The sequence below is a fragment of the Pongo pygmaeus genome, chromosome 23 (assembly GCF_028885625.2).
Source record: "Pongo pygmaeus isolate AG05252 chromosome 23, NHGRI_mPonPyg2-v2.0_pri, whole genome shotgun sequence".
In the NCBI taxonomy this organism is placed as follows: Eukaryota; Metazoa; Chordata; class Mammalia; order Primates; family Hominidae; genus Pongo; species Pongo pygmaeus.
The window spans coordinates 16128901-16154406 of record NC_085931.1 but is presented as its reverse complement, the minus strand read 5'-3'; the positions used below and the strand labels follow the sequence as shown (position 1 = coordinate 16154406).

At 36.4% G+C, this 25506-nt stretch overlaps 1 protein-coding gene across 6 annotated transcripts in view; it reads right to left on the bottom strand.

The window, feature by feature from the left end:
* Positions 1-17081, bottom strand: part of LOC134739241 (protein FRG1-like) — a 44344-nt gene extending 27263 nt beyond the window's left edge. For 2 of the 6 annotated variants that reach the window (XM_063662739.1, XM_063662741.1), the window contains exons 1-3: positions 16975-17075; positions 14758-14827; positions 669-773 (exon numbers count right to left, since the gene is read on the bottom strand). In XM_063662739.1, coding sequence (XP_063518809.1) covers positions 669-773; positions 14758-14827; positions 16975-17036 — 237 coding nt within the window. In that variant the 5' untranslated portion in view covers positions 17037-17075. Of the gene's footprint in view, positions 1-668; positions 774-4939; positions 4998-5776; positions 5903-14757; positions 14828-16024; positions 16124-16682; positions 16754-16974 lie in introns of those variants that run through there. The other 4 variants (XR_010125848.1, XR_010125847.1, XR_010125849.1 and 1 more) reach the window with 4 other exon arrangements.
* Positions 17082-25506: the final 8425 nt, after the last annotated feature.

The following is a 25506-nucleotide window of genomic DNA, read 5'->3' as shown; positions in this document are numbered from 1 at the left end:
GGAATATTATGTGGCTGTTAAAAAAGAGAGAGAGAGAAAGGGAGGAAAAGCAAGAAAAAGAGAAAACTTTATACATTCAAACTAATGGTAGAAAACTCTCCAAGATACAATTTTAAGGAAAAAAAATCAAAGTCAAGAAGACTATAGAGGAGGCTGCCTTTAGTGTAAAACAGTTGAAAATTATAAATATATTCATATGTTTATAAAGAAATTTTAGGAGGCTATAAAAAAACAAAACAAAGGAAAGAGGAACAGGAGCTGGGACACATGTGAGTAAGATGTATGCAGGCATATGTCTTCATCTTACTTCACATGCTTTAAAAATGTTGGACCACGTGTACGTGTTATCTATTTTAAAAATTAGATTTTAAAATAGAAGAAATAAGAAAATGAAAGCTTAAAAAGAGCATGTGGAACTACCAGAAAAACGATACTAATCCATGGAGATAATGGCAAGGTAGCTCCTAGATGCACTGATTTCTCTACCACATTGTATAAACAATCCATCAACTATGGGATTTATAATTAAAAATAAGTCTATTTGAAACACCACATTATAAAAAGCTATTAAATAAATCTTTAAAGTGACAGTAAATGACAACATTTTGAAGAGATACAGTCACATCGCATGTGTGAAAGCAGTAATCTTTATAAAATGTCATCATTACCTTGATCATTTCTTCTTCTCCTGCTGTTTTACTTTTTGCTTCTATGTCCCCTGCTTCATTGCATCTAATAAAGCAGCTATTTGAGGCCAACAAAGCCTTTTTCCCCTAAGTGAAACAAAATAACAAAATAGCCATGAGGATACTTCTTGTAGAAGAAACATTAAGTGTTTAGACTGAATTAATTTTTCCTCCCTGATTTAAAAATCACAGAAAAGAACTTAGAGAAAAACCTGAAAAATATAATACAAGAACATATAGAAAAGGAAACCAAAATCACCTTTCATTTTATTATTCAAAGATTACCACAATAAACATTTGCAGTGTATCTTCCTAGTAGGACTAAATTCTAATTAGATGAGGTGGGATTGCTTCCTTTCTAAAAGATCTACTGAAGATAAAGCTGATTTAGTTCTATTTCAAAAATTAACTTTAAAGACAAGAACATAATTATGAATGCATAATTTATTCAAATATTAGCATTTTAAGTAAAATTTATTTTCTTCACAATTAGAAAACATGAAAAGGTATATACAATGCCTTTGGTGTTTTGAATTTAAGAATCAATGTCTGGGGGACTTTTGTGTGTGAAAATAAATATTCTTATATATTTTTAGTTGTTTAATGTTTGATATATTACACTGCTTTCTATTAAACAAAACTTTAAAAACTGATTTTCTTGTGTATCTAAATCTGGGTTATAAATTTGGTTAGCTTAACTCCTATAACAAATATAACATTTATTTATAACCTGTATTTGGTTGATTCTTTTGGAAAACTTGGAATACCATAACATTTAGACAAAATATTTATAAATACAATGATTTCAAAATGTGTTAAATTTGTATCACATCCAGTTAAAAACGTGCTGATAACATGTATTTAATTTCTTAGTCAAGTCACAAGGGCTGGGTGGTCTCTCATCTGGATGGCTCCTGGTGAGCCCTGGAACATGGCGGTGTGGTCCAAGGTGATTTAAACCTGTGCCACAGATTATTCAGCTGAGTCCTTTTTGCAATAGAGTTTTAAGACCCTCTTTCATTTAAATTTAAATTTTTGAAAGTTAGTGTCCTTCCTAAAAATAAAATGCAATGAACTTTCCTAAAGTGTTGTATTATTAGTTCTATCTAAGTTATCATCTTGGTCTTATGAAATATTGGCATTTTCTACTGGTGTAACTTTTATTAGAAGCTTCTCATCGTAACTAGTAGGATCATCTCAAAGGGATTGCAACACATTAGCAGGTAATGAAATCAACGCAGTGTTTACTGAACGGTATTGGGTGGGTGGGGAGGAAAAGGAATACACACAGACACACAGAGGAAGGGGTAAAAGAGAATAAGAAATATCAAGGTGCATAACACATGGATAAGTAAGTATTGTTAAGTACAACTCTTACTTCAGTTTCACATATGTATGTGCTTGGCTGCAATGTAAAAATGCATTTATCAATGGATTGGGTCAAAATAGTTTTCAAGTCACTGACTTAAGAATTTATCCTAGGAGATGAGGAAATTAGTCTAAGTGATTACCTCTTTCTGGTGGGAAGTTTGTTTAATCTGTCATCTTAGAAAACACTGCTGAGTTCCTATTTTCAGTTCACTATTGTATACTACCAAAGCTGCTACTCAAAAGCTGAGCTTATCTTCTATTTGCTTGTTCTGCGTGGTGCCCACTGGTCCTTACTGTTTTTGATATAGTTATCTACTTTTTAAAGACAGTTTAACACTCACATATTTTTGTTCAATCTTTACTTCTCACACAAACAGAAAAAGGAAATTATGTATTCTGTATCAACAAAGATTTAACAAAACATCCATACGCTACAACTGTCTACTTACTAAAATTAGGAATTAGTATATCATCTTTTTTCTTCTTATATTAAAACCATCTTTTCATAAACTATTTTAAGCTTATGAACTGAAAGTCTTTTAGAGATAATTTACTTTAATGAATTATTACTATTTATATTTTATACACAAATTGTCACAACTTGGTCTTAGCTAGGTCCACTGTTCACTTACAGTCTGTAATGTTTCTGAAAGCATCCATGATTTCTGCTACAAAGAAGATACTTAGAAACTATTCTGTTTTCCTACTCTGTGACCTAAAATTGACTGGTTCTTCAATGGAAATGAGATCCACATATAGGCACTAAGAGTATACAGAAATAATTGTGGGGAAACGTACTAATGCTATTTTTGTTGCACTCTATTTTGAGATCTCTTTAAGGCTCTATGTTCTTACTGATTTATTCCAGTTTAATGTATTATACTATTACATCCTACTTTTTTTTAAATATATTATGATTGACTGTTACAGACTTTCTGTTAAACTAACAGGAAGTTTTTATAAACCATAACAGCACTTACATTTTGAAAGACTGGTTCCCATTGTTCTCTTGTTCCAATTGCATCTGAACGCTCAACAAGTTCATCTGAATTTATACCAAGATATTTTTCATAGCCAGATTTCAGGGCAATTGTGTACATTAATAAGATAGATGAAAGTTAAAAACTGAGAGAAAATTAATTATAGGACATCAAAACATGATATGTGTATGTGTGTGATTGTGTACATATCTAAAACTTCAGACTGGACATATTCCAAGTGTTCAAAAGATGCATGTGGCTGAGTGGTGACATACTCCTGTAATCTCTGTGCTTTGGGAAGGCAATGGGAAAATTGCTTGAGGCAAGAAGTTCAAGATCAGCCTTGACAACATAGTGAGACCCCATCTCTACACAAAATTTAAAAAGTTAGCTGGGCATGGTGGTGTGCACATGTAATACCAGCTACTTAGGAGGCTGAGGCAGGAGGAGTGCTTGAGCCCAGAAATTTTAGGTTATAGTGAGCTATGATCACACCACTGCCCTCCAGCCTGGGTGACAGAGTGAGACTCTGTGCCTTCCAAAAAAAAAAAAAAGCTACATGTGACTAGTTGTTGCCATATTGGACAGTGCAGTTTTAAATTTAGTTTTATATTTTGCTTTTTTAATATAAACATTATACGTTATATATTACATAAAAATATTTTCAAAATTCATCATTCTTCAATTATATCTCTTTAGTTATAAACTTCAATAATAAATTACTAAAACTTTATGTCATCAAACTGTTTTCCAGAAAATGCTGCTTCCATTTACATTCTTACCCCAAATTACCACAGTATGTTTTGTATCATGGATTTTTTTTTAAATATTATGACTCCAAAAAAATACTTGAAAACCTGATATGGAAAAAGCAGTATTCTATTAATTTGCATTTTAGTAGTTAACTAGAATAACAACTGTTTTTTTTTTTCCTTTCCTTTTTAGTTTTTAGATTATCTGGTAATGTCCCTTGCCCATTTTTCTATTCAGATCTGATTGTTTGCAGTTTTTCTACTGGGGTCTTCAGTGCTATGAATTCTATACAAGATACATGTGAAGAGTAAGAACTCACTGCCTATTAAGATTGTTGCAAATATTTTCCTCATTTGTCAGTTAATTTTCTTTATAATCCTCTTTTGTTTATAATTGTAAAGCAGTTTAAAACTATTGAATTTTTTCTTCCTCTGCTTTTATTCTTTGTCTTTCACCCTACTCATCAGACTTTCAAAGAAAGTATAGAAATAATCATCTTAATGTGATTTTTAAAAATTATGATTACTTTTACCTTACCAAGAATCTCCTTGGATGCCAGAATTAACTTTTACTCCTTTATACGTTAATGATTATATAACAGAAATCATTATCATGTTGATGTAACCAATTACTAAAATATGTAAATTCACTTTCAGTATCTTTTATCCAAAGAATCATTCTATACTTCTGCACAAGGTGAGAATAAAATGGCTACTTTATAAAATACTGTAAAAATAGTGAGTAAAAATATTCTTTCTGTCGTTATGATGCTGTAACATTCTCTGCTGGTTTCAACAATATTCTTTTTTTGAGTCTTCCTGTTTGTCTTTAGACTTCCAAACAGTGAGTTTAAATATCATAGCAACAGTGAACCAGGTTTTGTACTATTTGATTTTTTTTAATCTATCTTATTTGGTGTGAGAAATTACTAATCTTCATTTTTTAACTTACATATCTTTTTTCCAGCCTAGCATTATATATTGATAGAAAATCCACTAAAAGTAGATCATAAAATCTACTTTTCAAAAAAGCTATTTCATTTTTTATATCAAAATTACCATGGGCTTAAGACAGATACTAAAATTTTTAATGAATAAAATTAAATTTTTAAAATAACTGCTTACTAATTATATTACAACATAAGCTCACCTGGAATCAGATAATTTGACAGCCGTAAACTGCTCTGGAGGACTAGGGCCCTCATCAACTATTGGAGAAAAAACATTTGAAAATAAATTTGACATTTGCTATAAATATAAAGACATTATTTTCTTTAAAAAAGTGGCTATTTTCTTCTGCAATTAAATGTAAGAATATTCAGATATACTGAAGTCACTGTAATACTGTATCTTTGGAATCAAGATCTATTTTACCTTCTTTTAACTACAGTGCTAATTTTATACACTGAGTAAGACAGGGTGATATAATGCTTATTTAATAACTGTTGAGATAGCTTCTCTTTATGTTTTAAAATACAGTCATAAATAAGCACTTATTTAAAAAAGCTAAATGATTTCATTTATTCAATGTATGGCCTTGCTGACCAAATGGTACTGCTTTTTATCTTCTAATTACTTCGTATCTCATTAGTGCTTCCTCTAATGGGCTAAAGAAAATGAGGAAACTTCAAATTGTTAAATGCACGCAGGTTAGTTTTGGTAATAGGTCTGAATAAAAAAGAAATTCAAACATATTTGACACAAATAGATTTTCTTTTTTCTTTCCACTTACTATATTAATTATTCATATTGTTTTGATTTCCAAAGATATTCTTCTGGAACTATACGGAATGTTTTCAAACACTTATATTAGAAAGAGGGACTTGCCAATGGCTGGTAAATATTAAGGAATTAAAAAAAATGGAAGAATCAAAAGCAATGGTTCCATTCCTTTGAAAAACATTTGAGACTAGTTAGAGTTTGGCCTAAGTGAATGCATGTCCTAAAATCTACACTTGCGGCAGGATCTTCCCTTCCAGACACAAACCTTCTTTGTGTGGAGCTCCCAGGGTAAAAAGACCATTGTCGAGTGCTTTTATATAGGTTCCCTCATCCATTTCAATGGCTAGGGTTCCTGAAATTTCACCAAAGTTTGTTACTGTCCACCAGATTCCTAAAAAATAAAATTGATATTTCAACTTTATATTTTAGTTTTGACACAGAGTTCTTTGTTATTATAACTTAGTTTTAAAATCTTTTTATTTTGCAGTCATAAGAAATACTATGAAGATCTCACATATCCTTTACTCGCTTTGTCTCAATGATGACATCTTGCATAAGTATCATACATTGTTAGAATCAGGAAACTGACATTGATATAATCCATGAAGCTTATTCAGATTTCACTAGTTTTACATGTACTTGTTTGCATGTATGTGCACAGATTCATGCGACTACCAGCACAGTCAGGATTAGGTTTTTAAAATACAAAATAGCAACATAGAGCCAGGCATGGGGGTGTATGCCTGTTATCGCTACTCGGGGAGCTGGGAAAGAGGATCACTTGAGCCCAGGATTTCAAGGTTATAATGAGCTATGGTCACACCACTGCACTCTTGCCTGAGGGACAGAGCAAGGTCCTCTCTCAAAAAAAGACCAAAACAAAACAAAAGGCAACATGTGAAGGTAAAAATTGATATATGAAGAATGGTCTCTCTCATGATAGATCTCAGGCATCTATTCATGCCTGCTTTCCAGAGGCAGTGCCTATCATAATGCTTCTTAAAAATGCCTCTACAGGAAGACTTTCTAGCATAGTAATTTTTTTTTTTTTTTGAGACGGAGTCTCACTCTGTCACCCAGGCAGGAGTGCAGTGACGTGATCTTGGCTCACTGCAACCTCCACCTCCTGGGTTCAAACAATTCTCTATCTCAGCTTCGCGAGTAGCTGGGGTTACAAGAGCCTGCCACCATGCCCGAATAGTTTTTTTTTTGTATTTTTAGTAGAGACGGAGTTTCACCACATTGGCCAGGCTGGTCTAGAACTCCTGACCTCGTGATCCACCCACCACTGCCTCCCAAAGTGCTGGGATTACAGGTGTGAGCCACCGCACCCAGCCAGTAATCTTAACTATGATTTTAGATTGAAAGCAAAATGAGCAGAATCTATGTCTATGTATACTAATTTCCAATTTACCAATAGAAATGTTAGACTCTAGCAACAATTATTTTACCAGTTGTTATAAAAGTTTATATCTTAATGTTAAAAAATATCCTCAAACCTCCTCCTAAATTGTACTTCAACAGGAGTAGAAATGAGTCAATCATTAACTGGATATGACATATTAAGGAATTCTCGTTAATTTTACAAGGTCTGATAATGACATAGTATAACGTATAAAAGTAAAGAACAAAACAGGTGATGAGAGAAAGACATACCACGTTAAGAAATGTACATTTATGTAATTATGGGTAAAATGACATAATATCTGTGATTTTACTTAAAATTTTCTAGGAAAAAACGTGTGTGGGGGTGTGTATGTAAATGAAACGAGATTGGCAAAATATTGATAATTAATGCTGGGGTCTGGGCACATGGGGGACTCATTATATTCTTCTATGTGTGGATTAGTTTAAATATTTCCATAATAAAAAGGTTTTAAAGATTCAGTTAATTCCACTGCACAAAATTTTCTATTCAACTAAACACTTCATGCTTTTCATAATCAAGTTTAAAATACATAAAATTGTAGCTAAAATGAAGTTGGACCCTTATCTAACACCAAATACAAAAAGTAACTTAAAATAGAGCAAAGACCTAAATGTAAGAGCTAAAGTTAGAAAACTTTTAGAAGAAAATGGTAAAAGCTTCACGACAATGAATTTGGCAATGATTTCTTATTTAGAACATCAAAGGCACAGGCAACAAAAGAAAACATAGGCAAACTGGACGTCATCAGAATTAAAAACTTTCGTGCATCAAGAACCACTGTCAACAGAGTAAAAGGCAACCCAGAGAATGGAGAAAATATTTGTAAACTACATACATTATAAGGAATTAATATCCAGACTATAAAGAGAACTCCAAAAAGACAAATACCACAATTCAAAACTGGGCAAAGCATATACACGGACATTGCTCCAAAGATGATATACAAATGGCCAATAAGCACTCGAAAAGACGCTCAACATCACTAGTCACTAGGGAAATATAAATCAAAACCATAATGCAATACCACTTCACACCCATTAGAATGCTATTATCAAAACAACAAAAAACAGAAACCAAGAAAACCAGAAAAACAAATGTTGGGCAGGATGTGGAGAAACTGAAACCCTGTGCAATGCTGGTGTTAAGGTAAAATGGTACACGTACTTAAATTCCACTGAAGTGTACACGTAAAAATAGAAAAACTGGCAAGTTCTATATTCTGTATATTTTACCTCCACACACACACAAAACCAATGCAGAAAAAGAAAATTAATCAAAATTAAAGTTTCAGCTAAAGAGGATTAGAAAGCAATAAAACTAATGACAATTTAGATGATTGAGTTATAGCTACAATTGTTTTCAGTAAAAGAAATAATGCTTTATTCAGAATCATTATGAACAGTGGTATGATTAGCAAGTCTTTCTTATAAATGTAATAGTTAATAATTTAAAATTAGTTTTATTTTGTATGTTCTATGCCACGTTCACCAAGTACACTTATTATTAAATAAAATCATTTAAATATAATATCTCATTAATGTTTTGCAAATGAAGAAATTTCTGGCAGAAAAGCTCCTCAAAATTTTCACACTCTGTCCAAGTAGGGAAATGATACAATAACATTACTAATAATATTGTCAACTGAAAAAGAAATTACTTTGTGTAGATGCCAGTATTTTTTCTCAATGGCATTTCAAAGAATAAGAAAGCTAAACACAGTATCATCAAGAATTAAATATGAGCATTCTGCTTACTTTCTGCAAGTGGCCTACATTCAACCTTTGGAGGTATGCTTATATGTTTAACGACTAAAGTAACATAATACTTAACAGTGCCACTTGGGTGTTTTAGCTGTGAAAAAGCAGTGGATCCTAAGAACAGTGGGCACTGAAGTTGCCTGTCTCTACGTCAGGTTACAGCTCAAGCTGTGTATATGCTGCAGACGCTCAAGCTTAATTTAAGAGAATCCACTGTGAAACATTACTTGCTATTTAGACAAATGCTTAAAGTTATTTCCTTTTAAACCTGAGGAAGATGGTGAAATATTCCCGCTGTGTTGTCTCACAATGCATAACAAAGCTTTTCACATATTTTCATATAGTTTAGAATGTTTACATATGTCTGGCATGCCTGTATTCCAGCACTTTGAGAGGAGGAAGCAGGAGAATCACTTAAGCCCAGGAGTTCAAAATCAGCCTAGGTAACAAAAGGAGACCCCCATCTCTACAAAAAAATTAAGAAATTAGCTGCGTATGGTGGTACAAGACTGTGGTCCCAGCTACTCGGGAGTCCGATGTGAGAGGATTGCTTGAGCCCACGAGGTCGAGCGTGCACTGAGTCATGATCATGTCACTGCACTCCAGCCTGAGCAACAAAGCAAGAGCCTGTCTCAAACAAAAAAAGTCCCCATGCACCAGTGTCATGGCTGATAAGATACTACCAGGGCACCCTAATTCTAGCATCAAGGCTGTGTGACAGCTCACCTCACCTTCTGACTAACCCAGTGCTTCTGTGCTAAGGGCCCTCTTAAATATCTGCCTTCATTATGTGCTTGGCACAAAGGAATGATATAGCTTAGATTTGGAAATGGAATTTTCTTCCCCAATCTTACTGTAGTCTAAGTACCCTTCACAGACCTTCTATTAACCCATATCTTACTTAACTGTAGTTCCTGGGTAAATCAAATCTGTGTTTTGCAAACTACGATGTTGTAAGTTCAATTGCTTCTGAATCTAGCAGAGCTCAGTGAAACTACTTGCTTACAGACATGCTCATTTTTATTAATGTCACACATGGTATTCTCCATTTGAAAGACAGAATTTCTTTCATCCTATTTACCAATCCCTTCAGATCCTTGTGAGCAACCAACAGAACAGCTTTAAAAAATTAAAGGGTTTTTTCTTTCCCTTCACAAATAGGCACATGCTTACTTATACGGCAAGTTTAGAAAATCCACATTGCCAAAGAAGGTAGAAGGACAAAGAGAAAAAGACGAAGAAAGACTTCCTCTTCCAGCCAAGATGGACTTGCCCTCCCACCATGACCAAGAAAACTGAAACTGGATAGAATATTTGAGAAAACTGTTTTCAGGGATTGGAACACAGGCAGAACAGGACTGTGATATTTGAGAACAGGAAAACACAGGAGGCAAATCTCACACACACTTCTGTTTTCTGCCCAATGGCAGTTTCTTGACCACACAGAGAGAGGTAGAGACCTCCAAAAATGAGGCAATGTCACTGTCACTAAGCTGAGTCTTGCAGTACTAACATGTTTGAAGTTTATAGAATAAGGTACTGGAGAAGAGGGAACTACATACAGGTGAGGCCTCAAAAGAGTATGCAAAAGTTCTCCGCAGGTCTGGGGCCAAGGGCTGGGGGGAGTGCTTACAGCAGGCAGGCTCCACAAGGCCTCTGCAGAGTGGCTGGCACTTCTGAGGGCTGACTGGAGATGCCAGAGATCACACAAATTTGGGACATAGCAGAGTGGAGAGAACTCATCAAATATACCTAGAACATGTGGCTGAGGCCCGTGAGGATGAACCTTTCCTAGAGTAAGAGTCACTGTCTAAGTCTACAGGCAAAAACCTAATAAATAAGCACAAACTAACAAAGGCCCAGGCTTGACAGGAGCAAAAGTTTGGTCAAATAATTTCACTAGGCATCAAGACATTTAACAGAAATAAAGGTTAAAATGTTATGAAAATGAAAGACTGAATTTATAAGGAAGACTTAACAATCCTAAATGAGTACACATGACAGCTTCAAAATACTTTAAGCAAAAACTGCTTAAGTAGACAGATCTAGAATTACAGTTGGAGATTTTAACATAACTCTCAATACATTGTAGGATGAGTAAAAAATCAGTAAGAACACAGAAGATGTGCATAGTCACAAGCTCCACCAGTTGATCTAACTGACATCTAAAGAACACTGAATCACCGGGTGACACGGCTCATGTCAGTAATCCCAGCACTTTGGGAGGCTGATGCGGGTGGATCGCCTGAGGTCAGGAGTTTGAGACCAGCTTGGCCAACTTGGTGAAATGCCACCTCTATTAAAAATATAAAAAAATTAGCCAGGCATGGTGGCAGGTGTCTGTAATTCCAGCTCCTCCGGAGGCTGAGGCAGGAGAATCACTTGAACCTGGGAGGCAGAGGCTGCAGTGAGCCAAGATCGTGCCACTGCACTCCAGCCTGCTGGGCAACAGAGCACGACTTCATCTCCAAAAAAAAATAAAAATAAAAATTAAAAAAACCCTGAACCAACATCTGCAGAATACACATTCTTTTCAAGTGTACACGGAAATTCACTAGGAAAGTATGTTCTCCAACTATACTATAAATGAATTAGAAATCAGCAACAATAACATACCTACAATATCTCTATGTAGTAGAAATTAAAAACAATACATTTCTAAATAACTCAAGTGTCCATGAAAAGAAAAATCACAAGGAAAACTTGGAGATATTTTGAATGGAATCAAAATGAAACAAAATGTGTTGACTATAACTAAAATTAACATGGAATGAAGAGATCTAACTCCCTTCTTAAGAAGCAATAAAACAAGAGCGATGTAAACTGAAAATTAGTTAAAGGGAGGAAAAAAAGACTGAAAATAAATGAAATAGAAAATGATAAAAAGAGAAAATAAGTAACACTGAAACAGGCTTGTCCAACCTGAGGGCTGCATGTGGCCCAGGCCAGCTTTGAATGCAGCCCAACACAAATTCATAAACTTTCTTGAAACATGATGAGATTTTTTTCCTTTTTTTTTTTTGGCTCATCAGCTTATCATTAGTGTATTCTATGTGTGGCCCAAGACAATTCTTCTCCTTCCATTGTGGCCCAGGGAAGCTAAAAGATTGAATACCCCTGTACTAAAAGATCATTAATTATCTAAAATAAGTGATCTTATAAAGAATTGATAAACCTCCAGCTAGACTGACTGATCCAGGAAAAAATAGAAAAAACACAAATTACCAATATGAAGAGACTGCAATACAGATTAGATTCTACAGACATTAAAAGGATATTAAAGGAATATTTTGAACAATTTTATGCCAATAAATCCAACAACTTGGATGAAATGAAATTTTCCTAAAAGACACAAATTATCAAAACTGACAACCGAAAAATCTGAAAATATCTCTTAAAAAATCTTAATTCTCCCACAAAAAATTAAAACCAAACCAAACAAAACCCTCTAGTTTCAGATGACTTCACTGGTAAATCCTGTCAAACATGTAAAGAAGAAATTATACCCATCTTACACAGCTATTTCCAAAAACGGGGAAGGAGACAGCACTTCCCATCTAATTTTCTGACACCCAATATCACCTTGACACCAAAATCAAATAAAGACATTACAAGAAAAGGATACAAAAGTCCAATGTCTCCCATCAACACCAATATAAAAATCTTAAAAAAAAAAAAAACACCTAGAAATCAACTCTAGCAATATCCCAAAGGACAACGCACCACAACCAGGTGGGGTTTATCTCAGGGATGTAAAGTTAGTTTAAAAGTTGAAAATGAAACCAATGTAATTCATTGGCAGAATGAAGAAAGTTGTATAATCATCTCAACAGATACAGAAAGACACATTTGACAGCATTAACCATCGTTATGATAAAAACTCCCAAGAAACAAAGTTTAAAAGGAATGTCCTCATTTTGATAAAGGTTTTCTCTGCAGATCCTGCAGACATCATACCATATGGTGGACTACTGAAAGCTTTCTGCCTAAGCTTGGAAACAATGCAATTATGCCCATTCTCATGACTTCTGTTCAACACTATAGAAGTCCTGGACAGTATAATAAACCAATAAAAAGCAAGACAAGACATAAGGATTAAAAAAAAAGAAGTAAAACGATAGTCACAGGAAACATAATTGCAAATTCCTTCGTTTCCTATATAAACAAACCACTAGAAGTAATAAGGGAAACAGACTTATCAGACTAAAAAGTCACTATCCAAAATCAACTGTATATCTATATACTGACAGCAAACAACTGGAAAATCAAATTCAGAACTTCTATTGACAGTAGTGTAAAATTATAAAATAGTTAAGAATAAAGTTTTAAACAGGCATGCAAGACTGCTACATTGAAAATTATGAAATATTGAGGCTCAATATTAAGATGTTGATTCTCCCCCAAATGATCTGGACTCAATACAATTCTCCGAGAAAATCCAACAGGCTTCACGGTAGAAATTAATAAACTAATAGTAAGTACAAAGTTGGAGTACACACACTACCTGATCTCAAGACTTCATGAAATTATAGCAATCAAGAGAAATATACCAAAAGAAAAACAGACAATCGATAAAACAGAGTCCAGAAATAGACCAATACATAGAAAGTTAATTGACTTTTTATGAAGATATGAAACTGGATTAATGGAAAAAGGAAACATCAGTGGTGCTGGCACAAATGGCTATCAAGATGTTTAAAAAAAAAAAAAGTAAATCTTGAAACCAAACTCACACCATGCCAAAAATTAATTTGAGATTAATGACAGATTTAATGTAAAAACTAAAACTGTGATGCCTCTAAAAGGCAATGTAGAATATTTTCCTGACTTTGGGGTAAGCAAAGATCTCTTAGATCAAAGAGATAAGGCAGTAACCATAAAATAAAAAAAATAAACTAAGCTTTATAAAAATTAAAAGCTTCTGACCATCCTGGCTAACATGGTGAAACCCTGTCACTACTAAAAACACAAAAAATTAGCTGGGCGTGGTGGCAGGCGCCTGTAGTACCAGCTACTTGGGAGGCTGAGGCAGGAGAATGGTGTGAACCTGGGAGGTGGAGCTTGCAGTGAACCGAGATCGCGCCACTGCCCTCCAGTCTGGGTGACAGAGCGAGACACCATCTCAAAAAAAAAAAAAAAAAAAAGCTGTCCATCCAAAAACCACCATTAAGAAACTGAAAATGTAAAACTCAGACTGGGAGAAAAGACTGATAACACCATCAACTCTTGGCAAGGATGTAAGTGGAGAACTAATTCATTCTTGGTGGGAGGCTAAAATAGCACAACTACTTTAGAAAATTTTTGGCAATTTCTTATATAAACATTCACCTATCCTTTGACACAGCAATTCCACATCTACATATCCACCCTAGATATTTACCTTAATTTTAGAATTGTTGATTTGCAATTTCAAAAGCAATGATTCTTCCAGAACATTAGCTTTATACCATTCCATATTTTATATATTTTTAAAGCTCCCATAATTTATGAAGTTTCAAAATACAACTTGCCAAGTTTTAAGAGAGAGAAAAAAAGTATGGAAACAGCTAAATGGAAAACAGGATGGTTAAGTGTGTTTGGGTCAGTTTATTTCTAGTATCATTTACAGGCTACCCTGGTATTGTATTTAAAATTTTCATTCATTTCAGAGTTCACAAAATAATGACTTTTCCTGTGAAGATACTTTGTTTAAGAGGCAACTGACTTCTACAATTAAAATGTATATATATTCAAAGAAAATAAGTTGTAAAATATATTTGGTTGAATAACATTTACATTAAGTCTTTAAAATTATGTATCAGAATCTGCAGCTATTAAGCAGTCTAATGGTGCCTAGTAAGTCAGAGAGTTGTAATTCTTCTCTCGCGTGCTCTGTTCTGACAATGAAGGCATCAGTAGCATCTACTGTGCTAAAGAATAAATGCAATTTGCAACTGTAGGTAATATTTAAGCACTTTAAGACAAATATGAATACATCATAAATTTCTATCTAGGAAAATATTTTCAATATCTCAAGAAATGTTAACTTTTTTCAGAATAAAACACTGAAAACTGACTCACCAACATATCAAGCTGGGTTTCTTCATCTTCTTCTCTTTTTCTCTTCTTATCTTTGCTCTTTTTCTTCTTACTACAGGACATAATTTATATAGATGAGTTCAGGTATATTGATTTGTGTGATAAATAAATATCATAAGATTGAAACTTGGAAGTCTTTAAGCTGTTTCATTTATAAATTATTGATTTAAGGAGACTTACATTTCTATGCCCTCTTAAATACAGTACTGAGAATTGGCTTCATGCTTTGTACATATTATGTTAAAGTTCAAAGCAGATTGTAGAGTCACACTGCCAGATTTTAAATCCTGATTCTGTCACTTCTTAGCTCTGTAATTTTTGGAAAAGGTACCGAATCTCTCTGTGAGTCAGTTTCCCCACTTAAAAAATTAGGATAATAACTTAACTCTTAAGGCTATTGTGAGGATTAAGAGATAATATGTATCTTCACACATTGCTGGTGGAAATGTAAAATGATGCAGCATCTACAGGAAACAGTTTGTGATTCCTCAAAAAGTTAAAGGGTTACCATATGACCCAGCAATTTTACTCTTAAGTATGTATACCAAAGGGAAATGAAAACATACACCCACAAAAATACTTATGTAAGAACATTCACACTAGCATTATTCACAATAGTCAAAAAGGGGAAACAACCTAAATGTTCATTAACTGATGAATGGATGAACAAAATGTTACATCCATACAATGGAATACTACGCAGCCATAAAAAGGAACAAGCGCTACAACAATGATGAACCTGAAGAATGTTATAAGTGAAAGACGCCAGATACAAAAGACCACATGTTGCATGATTTCTTAGGAAATATTCAGAATAGGCAATTTCACATAGATAGCAGACTAGTGGTTGCCAAGGTCTAGGAGAGGGGGAGGAAGGGATGTGACTGCTTTAATGGGTAGGAAGAGATTTCCTTCTGAGATGATGAAAATGCTGATCAACTAGACAGTGGTGAACCTCTTAAATATATACTAAAAACCACTGACTGTACAAAAGGGTGAATTTTATAATTATGAATTACATCGCAATAAAAAATAAAAACCCAAGAGCGATTTGAAAAAAGTTAATGTGTAAAGTGCCTACAACAATTTCTTGGCGCATTGAAAGCGCTATATAAACATTAATTATGATTATTACGATATTCTTAAGACACTCTTGCCTGCATTTTCATCATAAAGTTTTCAGAAGATAACTCACCACTCCTCACAGGAAATTCACAGAGTAAAAATCTCACATTCATTCGAGATATACCTGCATTTGTTCTGGCATCTTCATGAGGCCAGACTCCTTGAAAGGGCTCTCAAGGGCAGTGGCTTCAGCTCACTCCTTGATACTTTCTTTCCATCTCGCCTACCAATATCAAAACCTCTATTTATCACGGAGGCCAGGAGGAAATGCTCAATATTTGTATGTACAGTCAACCTCAGGCAAATCTGCCAGTTAAAAAAGAAGCGGGGATATGAATGCACAGGTACTTTTCTCCTAAAGAGCTAATAAATTACCACTACGACCTCCTCCTCACATTTGGCTCAATTTATTTACTGCATGTATGTTCTCTCATTTAATCCTCACAGTCTTCTAAAGGTATAAAAAATGGTCTGAAAGTATAAATGTGTAAACGGAGGTACAAAGATACTTGATCTCTTAATGAGTAAATGAAAGTTCAGACATATTAAGCAATTTGCCACAAATTACAAAATTAGTAAATGACAGAATGCAGGTTCCATCCCATATCCCTATCAAAGCCCATATACACCTCAACCACTGGGTGATTCATCCTGGTTTCACTCTACATATTAGCTTAGAAAAAATTAATCAATAATTTTTCCAAGAAGAGACAATGGAGAAAAGAATAATCCCTAATAAAGGAAGTTATTATCATGAAGTACAAGATCAGACTAATACAGACCCAACAGGCAGAGGCCTGGAGAGATGCCTCAGGGGACCGAAACTCATGGGTACAGGTCCACGGATCACCCGACCATCTATCCTGTTTCCTGGGTCGTCTGCGCGGGAGGCTGCACCTGTCTGCACAGGCGCCAGGAACTGCGATCTGGCCTCCGTCCAGCCCAGAAAGGGTCAGGGCGAAGCCTGGGAGGCCACGAAGCCGGCTCTCCAGACCACGGCTTCCACCGGATTCGCGGGGATGGAGTGCATCCGAAAAGAACTGAGGAGGCTCCCGCCGGAGCTGCAGGACCCACCTCTTCGCCTTGGTTCCCTTGAGCACAAGCTTGGTAGACTTCACATAAGAGTACTCAGCCATGGCTCCGGGAGACTTCTGCGCAGAGAGGCTGAAGCTGGCCCAGGACGAGAATGTGAGCCGGAGCAGCACCAGGGCGGGGAGGAACAGAAGTGGAGGTGAAGTAAACACTCCCTGAAAGCGTACGTCTGTCCAGAACCTCCTTTCGTCTTCACCCAAACGCTGAATGGCTGACATTTCCACTTCCGGATTTCTGGCGTGGAGGGGGGGGGAGGGGAGCTACAGCGGCTGCAGAGGGCTGAAAGGTGTCCGCACGCATCTGCTCCCTGGCGCCCTCTCGAGGAGCCCCTGAGGATTCATGCCTCCCAGAGGTGGGGAAAGCCCGCCCCAGGCGCCGGTGCTGATGGTTTTGGGGCTGCCATGCGCGCTGTGGAACCGCCTCCCGCTAGAGCTGCGGGCTGGCTACGGTCCCCGCGGGGGCGGGAAGCGGCTCAGGTTACCCTCGCTGTCTCGCGGCGGCGCTTCTGGAAGCATGAGCCACTTGTGCGCGGGTCACTCGGGGCTGTGCCTCGCGCGACTGTGTGTGCAGGAAACAAGCAGGAAATACCCTAAAATAGAATGAAGTACCATGTTGAGGGCCGCGGACGTCGCGAGTGCTGTGGGAAAGTGGGCTAAGGTGGAGAGTTATGGTGGCGCGTGTTACAGGCTCAGGGGTCAGGAAGAAGCCTAATCACAGAGGCAGCATCTGAGGAGTGTCTTGAGAGCTGGGCAGGCTTTTGCCCGATAGAGATGGAGGAAGCTAGTCCTGTCTGTTGGCGGAAACAGGGCAGAGGCGTGGAGGGAGCCGTGCAGCGCTGGTGTGAGGAGCCGCGAGCAGGCCAGGCCTGTAAAGCAGTGATGGGATCCAGTATAGAGAAGGCAAGTCGGGGTCCTGTGGTCGCTGAAGAATTTGAATGAAATCAGTAAACAGGTGAGAGGGATCCATCACAAGAGCATGGGATGAAACGAGGAGTACTCCACCGTGATTCCTCTGCAGCGGGGGGTATTATTAATCGCATATGTGACACCAAAACGGTGGGTATTATTGATAGCGTATGTGACACCAAAACCACCCCACTCAAGCTGTGGCTCTTTCCCTAAAGTAGAAAACAGAGACCAGTTGGGTTCCAAGCATCCACGTAGATCTTATTAAATTCGTGATCTCTGGTGGCACCATGGATTCAGGATTGGCTCATCTCAAACTTGACTCAGAAACAAAACCATCTCAATGTGCAGAGATGAGCGTCCTTACCCGCTATCATATTTTCTGGTGTTTTCAGAGTGCTGTGCTTCCTAATCCCCATTCCACGGCAATCCACATGCCATGATGCCCAGAGGCATTAACAAAGGAAACACACAGGCGCTCCTCACGTTGGCTTTCCATGGTTTTGATGAAAATCTCAGTTTCCTCATCTCATACAATGTGGTTAGTAATAGTATCATTTAGGGTTGAAGAATTAAACGGTAGGAATTATATAGGGTGCTTATTATAACCTATATGGAAAATGCCTAGGATATGTTAGCTATGCTCATCACCAACATCGTTATATGATGGTAATAATCAGATAGTCAGGAAGGCCGACACCAAGAAAATGGACTCATGCTCTGAGGGAATGAATGTGGAGAGATCAGAAGGTCAAGAACAAAGCCTTAAAACATGTCTGCAGTAAAGGGATAGAGAAAAGAAAGGCTATAAAAGAAGGAATGAACAGAGTTAGAGTAAAATTATAAAATCAAAGCTAAGGAGAATTTCTAGAAAGGGTAATATTTAATATCATAGAAGTTTAGGAGCACAAGATGGAAAAAAGGCCTCTGGGTAACTGACATTGAGGCAGTCTTTAGGGAAGCTCCATTTCCGATAGAGAAGTAGACAGAAAGTCAGCTTGAAGCAGGGACTAGGTGAAGAAGCTGTTGGCTGGTCGCATGGGAAAATAAATAAGGGATGGCATATGTCATATTTCTGGATTTTTTTCTTTCTTGCCCAGCCTCTATATATGCGTAGAGTTTGGCGAAAAATTACAAAAAATAAAAATGAAACCAATTTCGTTTGTAGACTCAAATACAATGCTTTGTGTTAGAATCAAGACAAATTCATGCTTCTCCCTTCTATTGTCACCATCAGTTTTGAAATTAAACATCAGCTTTTCTTCATTAAAATCATTTTCAACTCCTTCCAGGTGTAGGTGGTTTGGGGGCGTTACATAAGCAGTCAGGTCTTGATGAGTAGAGGAGGAGGGAACAAACACTTTCAGCAAAGGCAGAATTCTGAAATTCTGCTCATATTTTTCTCCAGTAACTTTCCTATGTTTGTGAGGTTATTCAGTCATAAAGATCCTAGTGAAATTTTTTTCAAGTTTTACTAATCGTAATCACTGTGGACGTTTGTTTAAAATGTGTTTTCCCAGGCCTCTCACCTGCTGATTCTGATTCAGGAGATCATGGATGGGACTCAGAATACATGTGTTTGACAAGTACCACAAGTGGTTATTAGGGTCAGTCATACTTGGGAATCTAACCAGGAATTTATGTTTTTATGACTGGCAGCTAGAAAAGATTCCTAGAGTCTTTGCTTTTTGAAAATAAAATATTTATTTTTTTAAGTGAAAATTGTATGACTAGACACAACATTTATATATGTGGGACATGTACTATGCTGTGTGCTTTTGTCATATTTACAGTTAAAGATGTGTAAGAACACTCTGAGAAAAATTATGTATTAAATGCAAAGAGGGGTAAGTCAGGGTGGGGGAGAAATGGGAAGGATGTGCTTATTGTTGCTAAAAGGTAGAAAAGCCAGAATGATAGCCATCTAAGGTTGCAAATAACAAATTGTAAGTTGAGGGAACTTCACAATCATGTCTGAAACCTTTGATATACTGAGTTGTAAACAGTGGCTTTGGACAAGATTTGAGGGAGAAACCAACTATGCTTTAAAGTGTTCATTTAAAAGACTTTAATTAAAGGAAAGTCTTTGTATTTACTTGAGCTAATTTAACTTCAGGACTTTAACAAATTGCTAGCCCTTAACCTCTTAAAAATTGTCTTTCATTTCTTTTTTTTTTTAATTTATTATTATTATTATTATTATTATTATTATACTTTAGGTTTTATGTTACATGTGAGCAATGTGCAGGTAAGTTACATATGTATACATGTGCCATGCTGGTGCACTGCACCCATTAACTCGTCACCTAGCATTAGGTATATATCTCCCAATGCTATCCCTCCCCCGTCCCCCCACCCCACAACAGTCCCCGATGTGTGATGTTCCCCTTCCTGTGTCCAAGTGTTCTCATCGTTCAATTCCCACCTATGAGTGAGAATATACGGTGTTTGGTTTTTTGCTCTTGCGATAGTTTACTGAGAATGATGATTTCCAGTTTCATCCATGTCCCTACAAAGGACATGAACTCATCATTTTTTATGGCTGCATAGTATTCCATGGTGTATATGTGCCACATTTTCTTAATCCAGTCTATCATTCTTGGACATTTGGGTTGGTTCCAAGTCTTTGCTATCGTGAATAATGCTGCAATAAACATACGTGTGCATGTGTCTTTATAGCAGCATGATTTATAGTCCTTTGGGTATATACCCAGTAATGGGATGGCTGGGTCGAATGGAATTTCTAGTTCTAGATCCCTGAGGAATCTCCACACTGACTTCCACAAGGGTTGAACTAGTTTCCAGTCCCACCAACAGTGTAAAAGTGTTCCTATTTCTCCACATCCTCTCCAGCACCTGTTGTTTCCTGACTTTTGAGTGATTGCCATTCTAACTGGTGTGAGATGGTATCTCATTGTGGTTTTGATTTGCATTTCTCTGATGGCCAGCGATGGTGAGCATTTTTTCATGTGTTTTTTGGCTGCATAAATGTCTTCTTTTGAGAAGTGTCTGTTCATGTCCTTCACCCACTTTTTGATGGGGTTGTTTGTTTTTTTCTTGTAAATTTGTTGGAGTTCATTGTAGATTCTGGATATTAGCCCTTTGTCAGATGAGGAGGTTGTGAAAATTTTCTCCCATTTTGTAGGTTGCCTGTTCACTCTGATGGTAGTTTCCTTTGCTGTGCAGAAGCTCTTTAGTTTAATTAGATCCCATTTGTCAATTTTGGCTTTTGTTGCCATTGCTTTTGGTGTTTTAGACATGAAGTCCTTGCCCATGCCTATGTCCTGAATGGTAATGTCTTTCATTTCAAATGAAAGTTTAAGGTGGCCTTTATGTTCGATTGGTATACTTGTGCGAAGACTTAACAGCAAGGTACTGTACATTTCTAAATTTTTACTTCTTAATTTTGCTGGAAGACATATACTACTCAATTGATTATTTTTAAGTTAAAGTAAAAATTTATTTTGGCAAGCGACACTGTATTTTCCCAGTTTTCTGGTGGCAATGATTAGGCTTAACATCAGTAATCATGAGAGAAATGCAAATCAAAACCAAAACGATATACTATCCTACCCCAGTCAGAATAGCAACTATTAAAAAATCGAAAAACAACAGATCTTGGGAGGCTGTGGAGAAAAGGGAACATTTACACATAATTGGTACGAATGTAAATCAGTTCAGCCACTGTTGAAAGCAGTTTGGAAATTTCTCAAAGAATTTAAAATATAATTACCGTTCAAGCCAACAATTCCATTACTGGTATATGACCCAAAGAAAATCAATTATTCTACCAAAAAGTCATATGCACTTGCATGTTCATCGCAGCACTATTCACAATAGCAAAGACATGGAGTCAGCCTAGTTGCCCATCAACAGTGGATTGGATCAATAAAATGTGGTGCATCCACACAGTATTATTAGGCCATTCTTGCATTGCTATGAAGAAATACCTGAGACTGGGTAATTTATAAGGAAAAGAGATTTTATTGGCTCATAGCTCTGCAGGCTGTACAGGAAGCATGGTGACGGCATCTGCTTGACGCCTGTGGAGTCTCCAGGGAACTTTTGCTCATGATGGAAGGCGAAGAGGGACTAGGCTCATCACATGGCCAGAGCAGGAGCAAGAGAGAATGGGAGTGGGGGTTAGTACCACACACCCTTACACAACCAGATCTTGAAAGAATTCGCTACCACAAGGACGATAACAGGCCATGAGAGATCCACCCCCGTGACCCAAACACCTCCTACCAGGCCCCACCTCCAACACTGAGGATTACATTTCTCCATGAGATTTATAGGGGCCACCTTCCAAACACCGGGACTACTAGAGGGGAGAAGCAGGAAGGCAAGGTTTGACAAACTAACTATTGGGTATCGTGATCATGTATTAATCTGTTCTCACACTGCTATATAGAACTACCCGAGACTGCATAATTTATGAAGAAAAGAGGTTTAACTGACTCACAGTTCCACAGGCAGTACAGGAAGCATTGCTGGGAGGCTTCAGGAAACTTATAATCATGGCAGAAAGTGAAGGGGGAAGCAAGGCACGTTCTACCATGGTGGCAGGAGACTAACTGAGCCAGGGGGGATGTGCCATATGTTTAACCCATCAGATCTCATGAGAACTCACTTACCATCTAAGAACAGCAAGGGGGAAATCTGCCCTCATGAGCTAATCACCTCCCACCAGGTCATTCCCCCTACATTGGGAATTATAATTCAACATGAGATTTGGGTGGGTACACAGAGTCAAACCATACCAAATCAGCATCTGGATGATGGGATCATTCGTACCCCAAAACTCAGCATTATGAGATATAGCCATGTAAGAAACTGGCACATGTACCCCTGAATGTAAAATACAAGTTAAAATTATTTTCAAAATAATTAATGAATAAATAAATATGATTAAATGAAATTAAAATTTTGAATTAAAAAAATTTGAGAGTGATTTCAGCTTGACAGTTATGTAAGTTATGTAAATGGAAAGAGTGAGTTCTGTAGGGTTCGGTTCAATTGCACTATCTGTACTAAGTTGATGTCCAGTTGTTTTGATGAAAAGAAAAGAGGAGAAACATATAGATCTAACAGGAAAAAAATGGAGAAGTTTTTATGATAGCAAAAAGAAGAATGGAGGAAATAGGACTGAGGTTATAGTGATTGATAGATATTAATAGACGACTAAGTCAAAAGCCACTGGTTGCAGAAAATATTGATTAATTTTGTTTTATTCCAGTCACACAAAAAAAATCCTATAACCTGCCTCTAGAGAAAACCCTTTTAGCCCTGTGATTATCTTTATTCCAAGCACCATTCCATTCATTAAGTAGTATACAGGGTGATTAATAAGTGAATTATTCACAGAATTAGGACAGAATTTTTGAGTATTTCAGGATATTAATACTATAGTCAATGAACTAAAATAAAATTTGACTAGAGGTGTGATCACCATGAATGCCATGTTGGTATCTTGTTAGATTTGGCAACCTAAAGTTGACAAATTTATTAATAAAATAAACGTTCCTTGATGATTAATTTACATTTAGTAAACATGCTCTTTCTTCTTCCTTCCCTTTCTTATTCATTCATTCATTCATTCCTACAGAGCAGTGACTTTCGTTTTAAGATTCCCAGAATCCTAAGGAATTCTTCAATGTCATCATAGGGAGATAGGGAGCCAGGTGTGAGGATTCCCAAAAGTTGTATTTAATACTTGAAAAATCTCGAAAAGTTATATACTTACACCAGAAAAAGCTATACAGGTTTTAAGTTATATATATATATATATAGTTGAATACTTTTTATTTCTATCCAGAACTAAGTCATTAGAGTTAATAATGTTGATTATTTCTTACTGACCTAGTGGGTAGCCTTTATATATCATTGATTACTTATTAGTAAAATAAGAACCCCCCAAAATTACAAAATAAATATATTTTGTGGGTCTTTCTTAAGGCTTTTGAAACATAAAATCAGAGGAGAAGATTAAAAGTAATCCTTAATTGTTAAAAAGGCAGGGAATTACTAACTTAGAAAATTGTATGAAAACAGCAAGATATATACATGGCCCTCAGACCAGCTGCCTGTTTTAATAAAGTTTTCTTGGGCATCCAAGAATCTATGGTGCTTTCCTGCTACAATGGTAGAGTTGAGTGGTTGCTATAGAGACCGTATGGTTTGCAAAGCCTAAAATATTTATCATCTGGTCCTTTATAACAAAAGTGAACCCAGTTTTAGAACATTCACTTTACAAATTAAGATACAAATTAAGTGCCTTACAAATTAAGTGCTTTACAAATTAAGTGCCTTAACTGACATCCACTTAACTAATTTGCAATCAGCACTTTCTGGTACCCCTGTACAACTTATTGACTGATGTCTACTGCAAACTGAAAGCCTTTGAGCTACTTTTAATGCCTGTATGTTTCTCCTTCCATCACAGAAATTGTATAGTTTCTAAGAGGAAGCTGTGTTCATTCCTAAATATGTTTAAGCCATTTGTTCTTCTTCTTGTAGTTATGTGATTTAATTAAATATTATGTTGAGAGGCTGAGACGGGCGGATCACTAGGTCAGGAGACCGAGACCATCCTGGCTAACTCGGTGAAACACCATCTCTACTGAAAATACAAAAAAACTAGCTGTGCATGGTGGCGGGTGCCTGTACTCCCAGCTACTGGGGAGGCTGAGGCAGGAGAATGGCATGAATCCGGGAGGCGGAGCTTGCAGTGAGCAGAGATCGTACCACTGCACTCCAGCCTGGGTGACAGAGCGAGACTCCGTTTCAAAATAAATAAATAAATAAATATTATGTAAACTGAGAAAATGAGTATAACAAGAGTAGTATTGTTGTTTCTTTGAGAAATTAACTAAATTTGTTGGAAAAATGAGAAACTCAAACAGTTGCTGACAGCTTAACTGTTGGCAAGACAACTAGAAACAAATGGGAAAAATTGTGTCATCTAGGATTTCAGATTGCTTTACTCCAGTTGTCTTCACAGAAAGTGAACAAGAAATCAATGACAACATATCATTGGCGTAGTTTCCACAAGAAACTCCACTCTGAATCCTTGCAAGGCTTTGACCTTGTCATCAAAATTCTGGCAAATTTATTTACACGTCTTTTAAATTAAAGTTAAGTTTTAAGGACTTACATCTAATACTTCTTATGATTCCTCCATCTAACTTAAATTTGTGATTAATCTCTTTATTACTGGTCCCAATCTGATTGAATAAGGGAGTTTCTACCGTTTTTGCTAACCGAAAGTTTACTTTGATGAAGATGGAATTATAAATACAATAATTCAAGTTTAAAGAATTAGAATGGTAAAGGTTAATACAATTTAGTATGCCTAAAAACCACTTGAAAAGCTTACTAACAATGTAAATTCTTGGGCCTTAGGCCTGAGATTTTGATTCAATATGTCTAGCATGGGGCATAGGAATCTGTATTTTTAGGAATGATAAAGGAAAATTGCTTAAAATAGGGTAAATTATGACTTACAAATATAAAATGAACACTTGTCTAAGATTTTTGTTTAACTCATTTATTTAATGAGGGAGCCAGTAAGATGTTATAGAGTTTTATGGAAAATTAAGAGCGACAC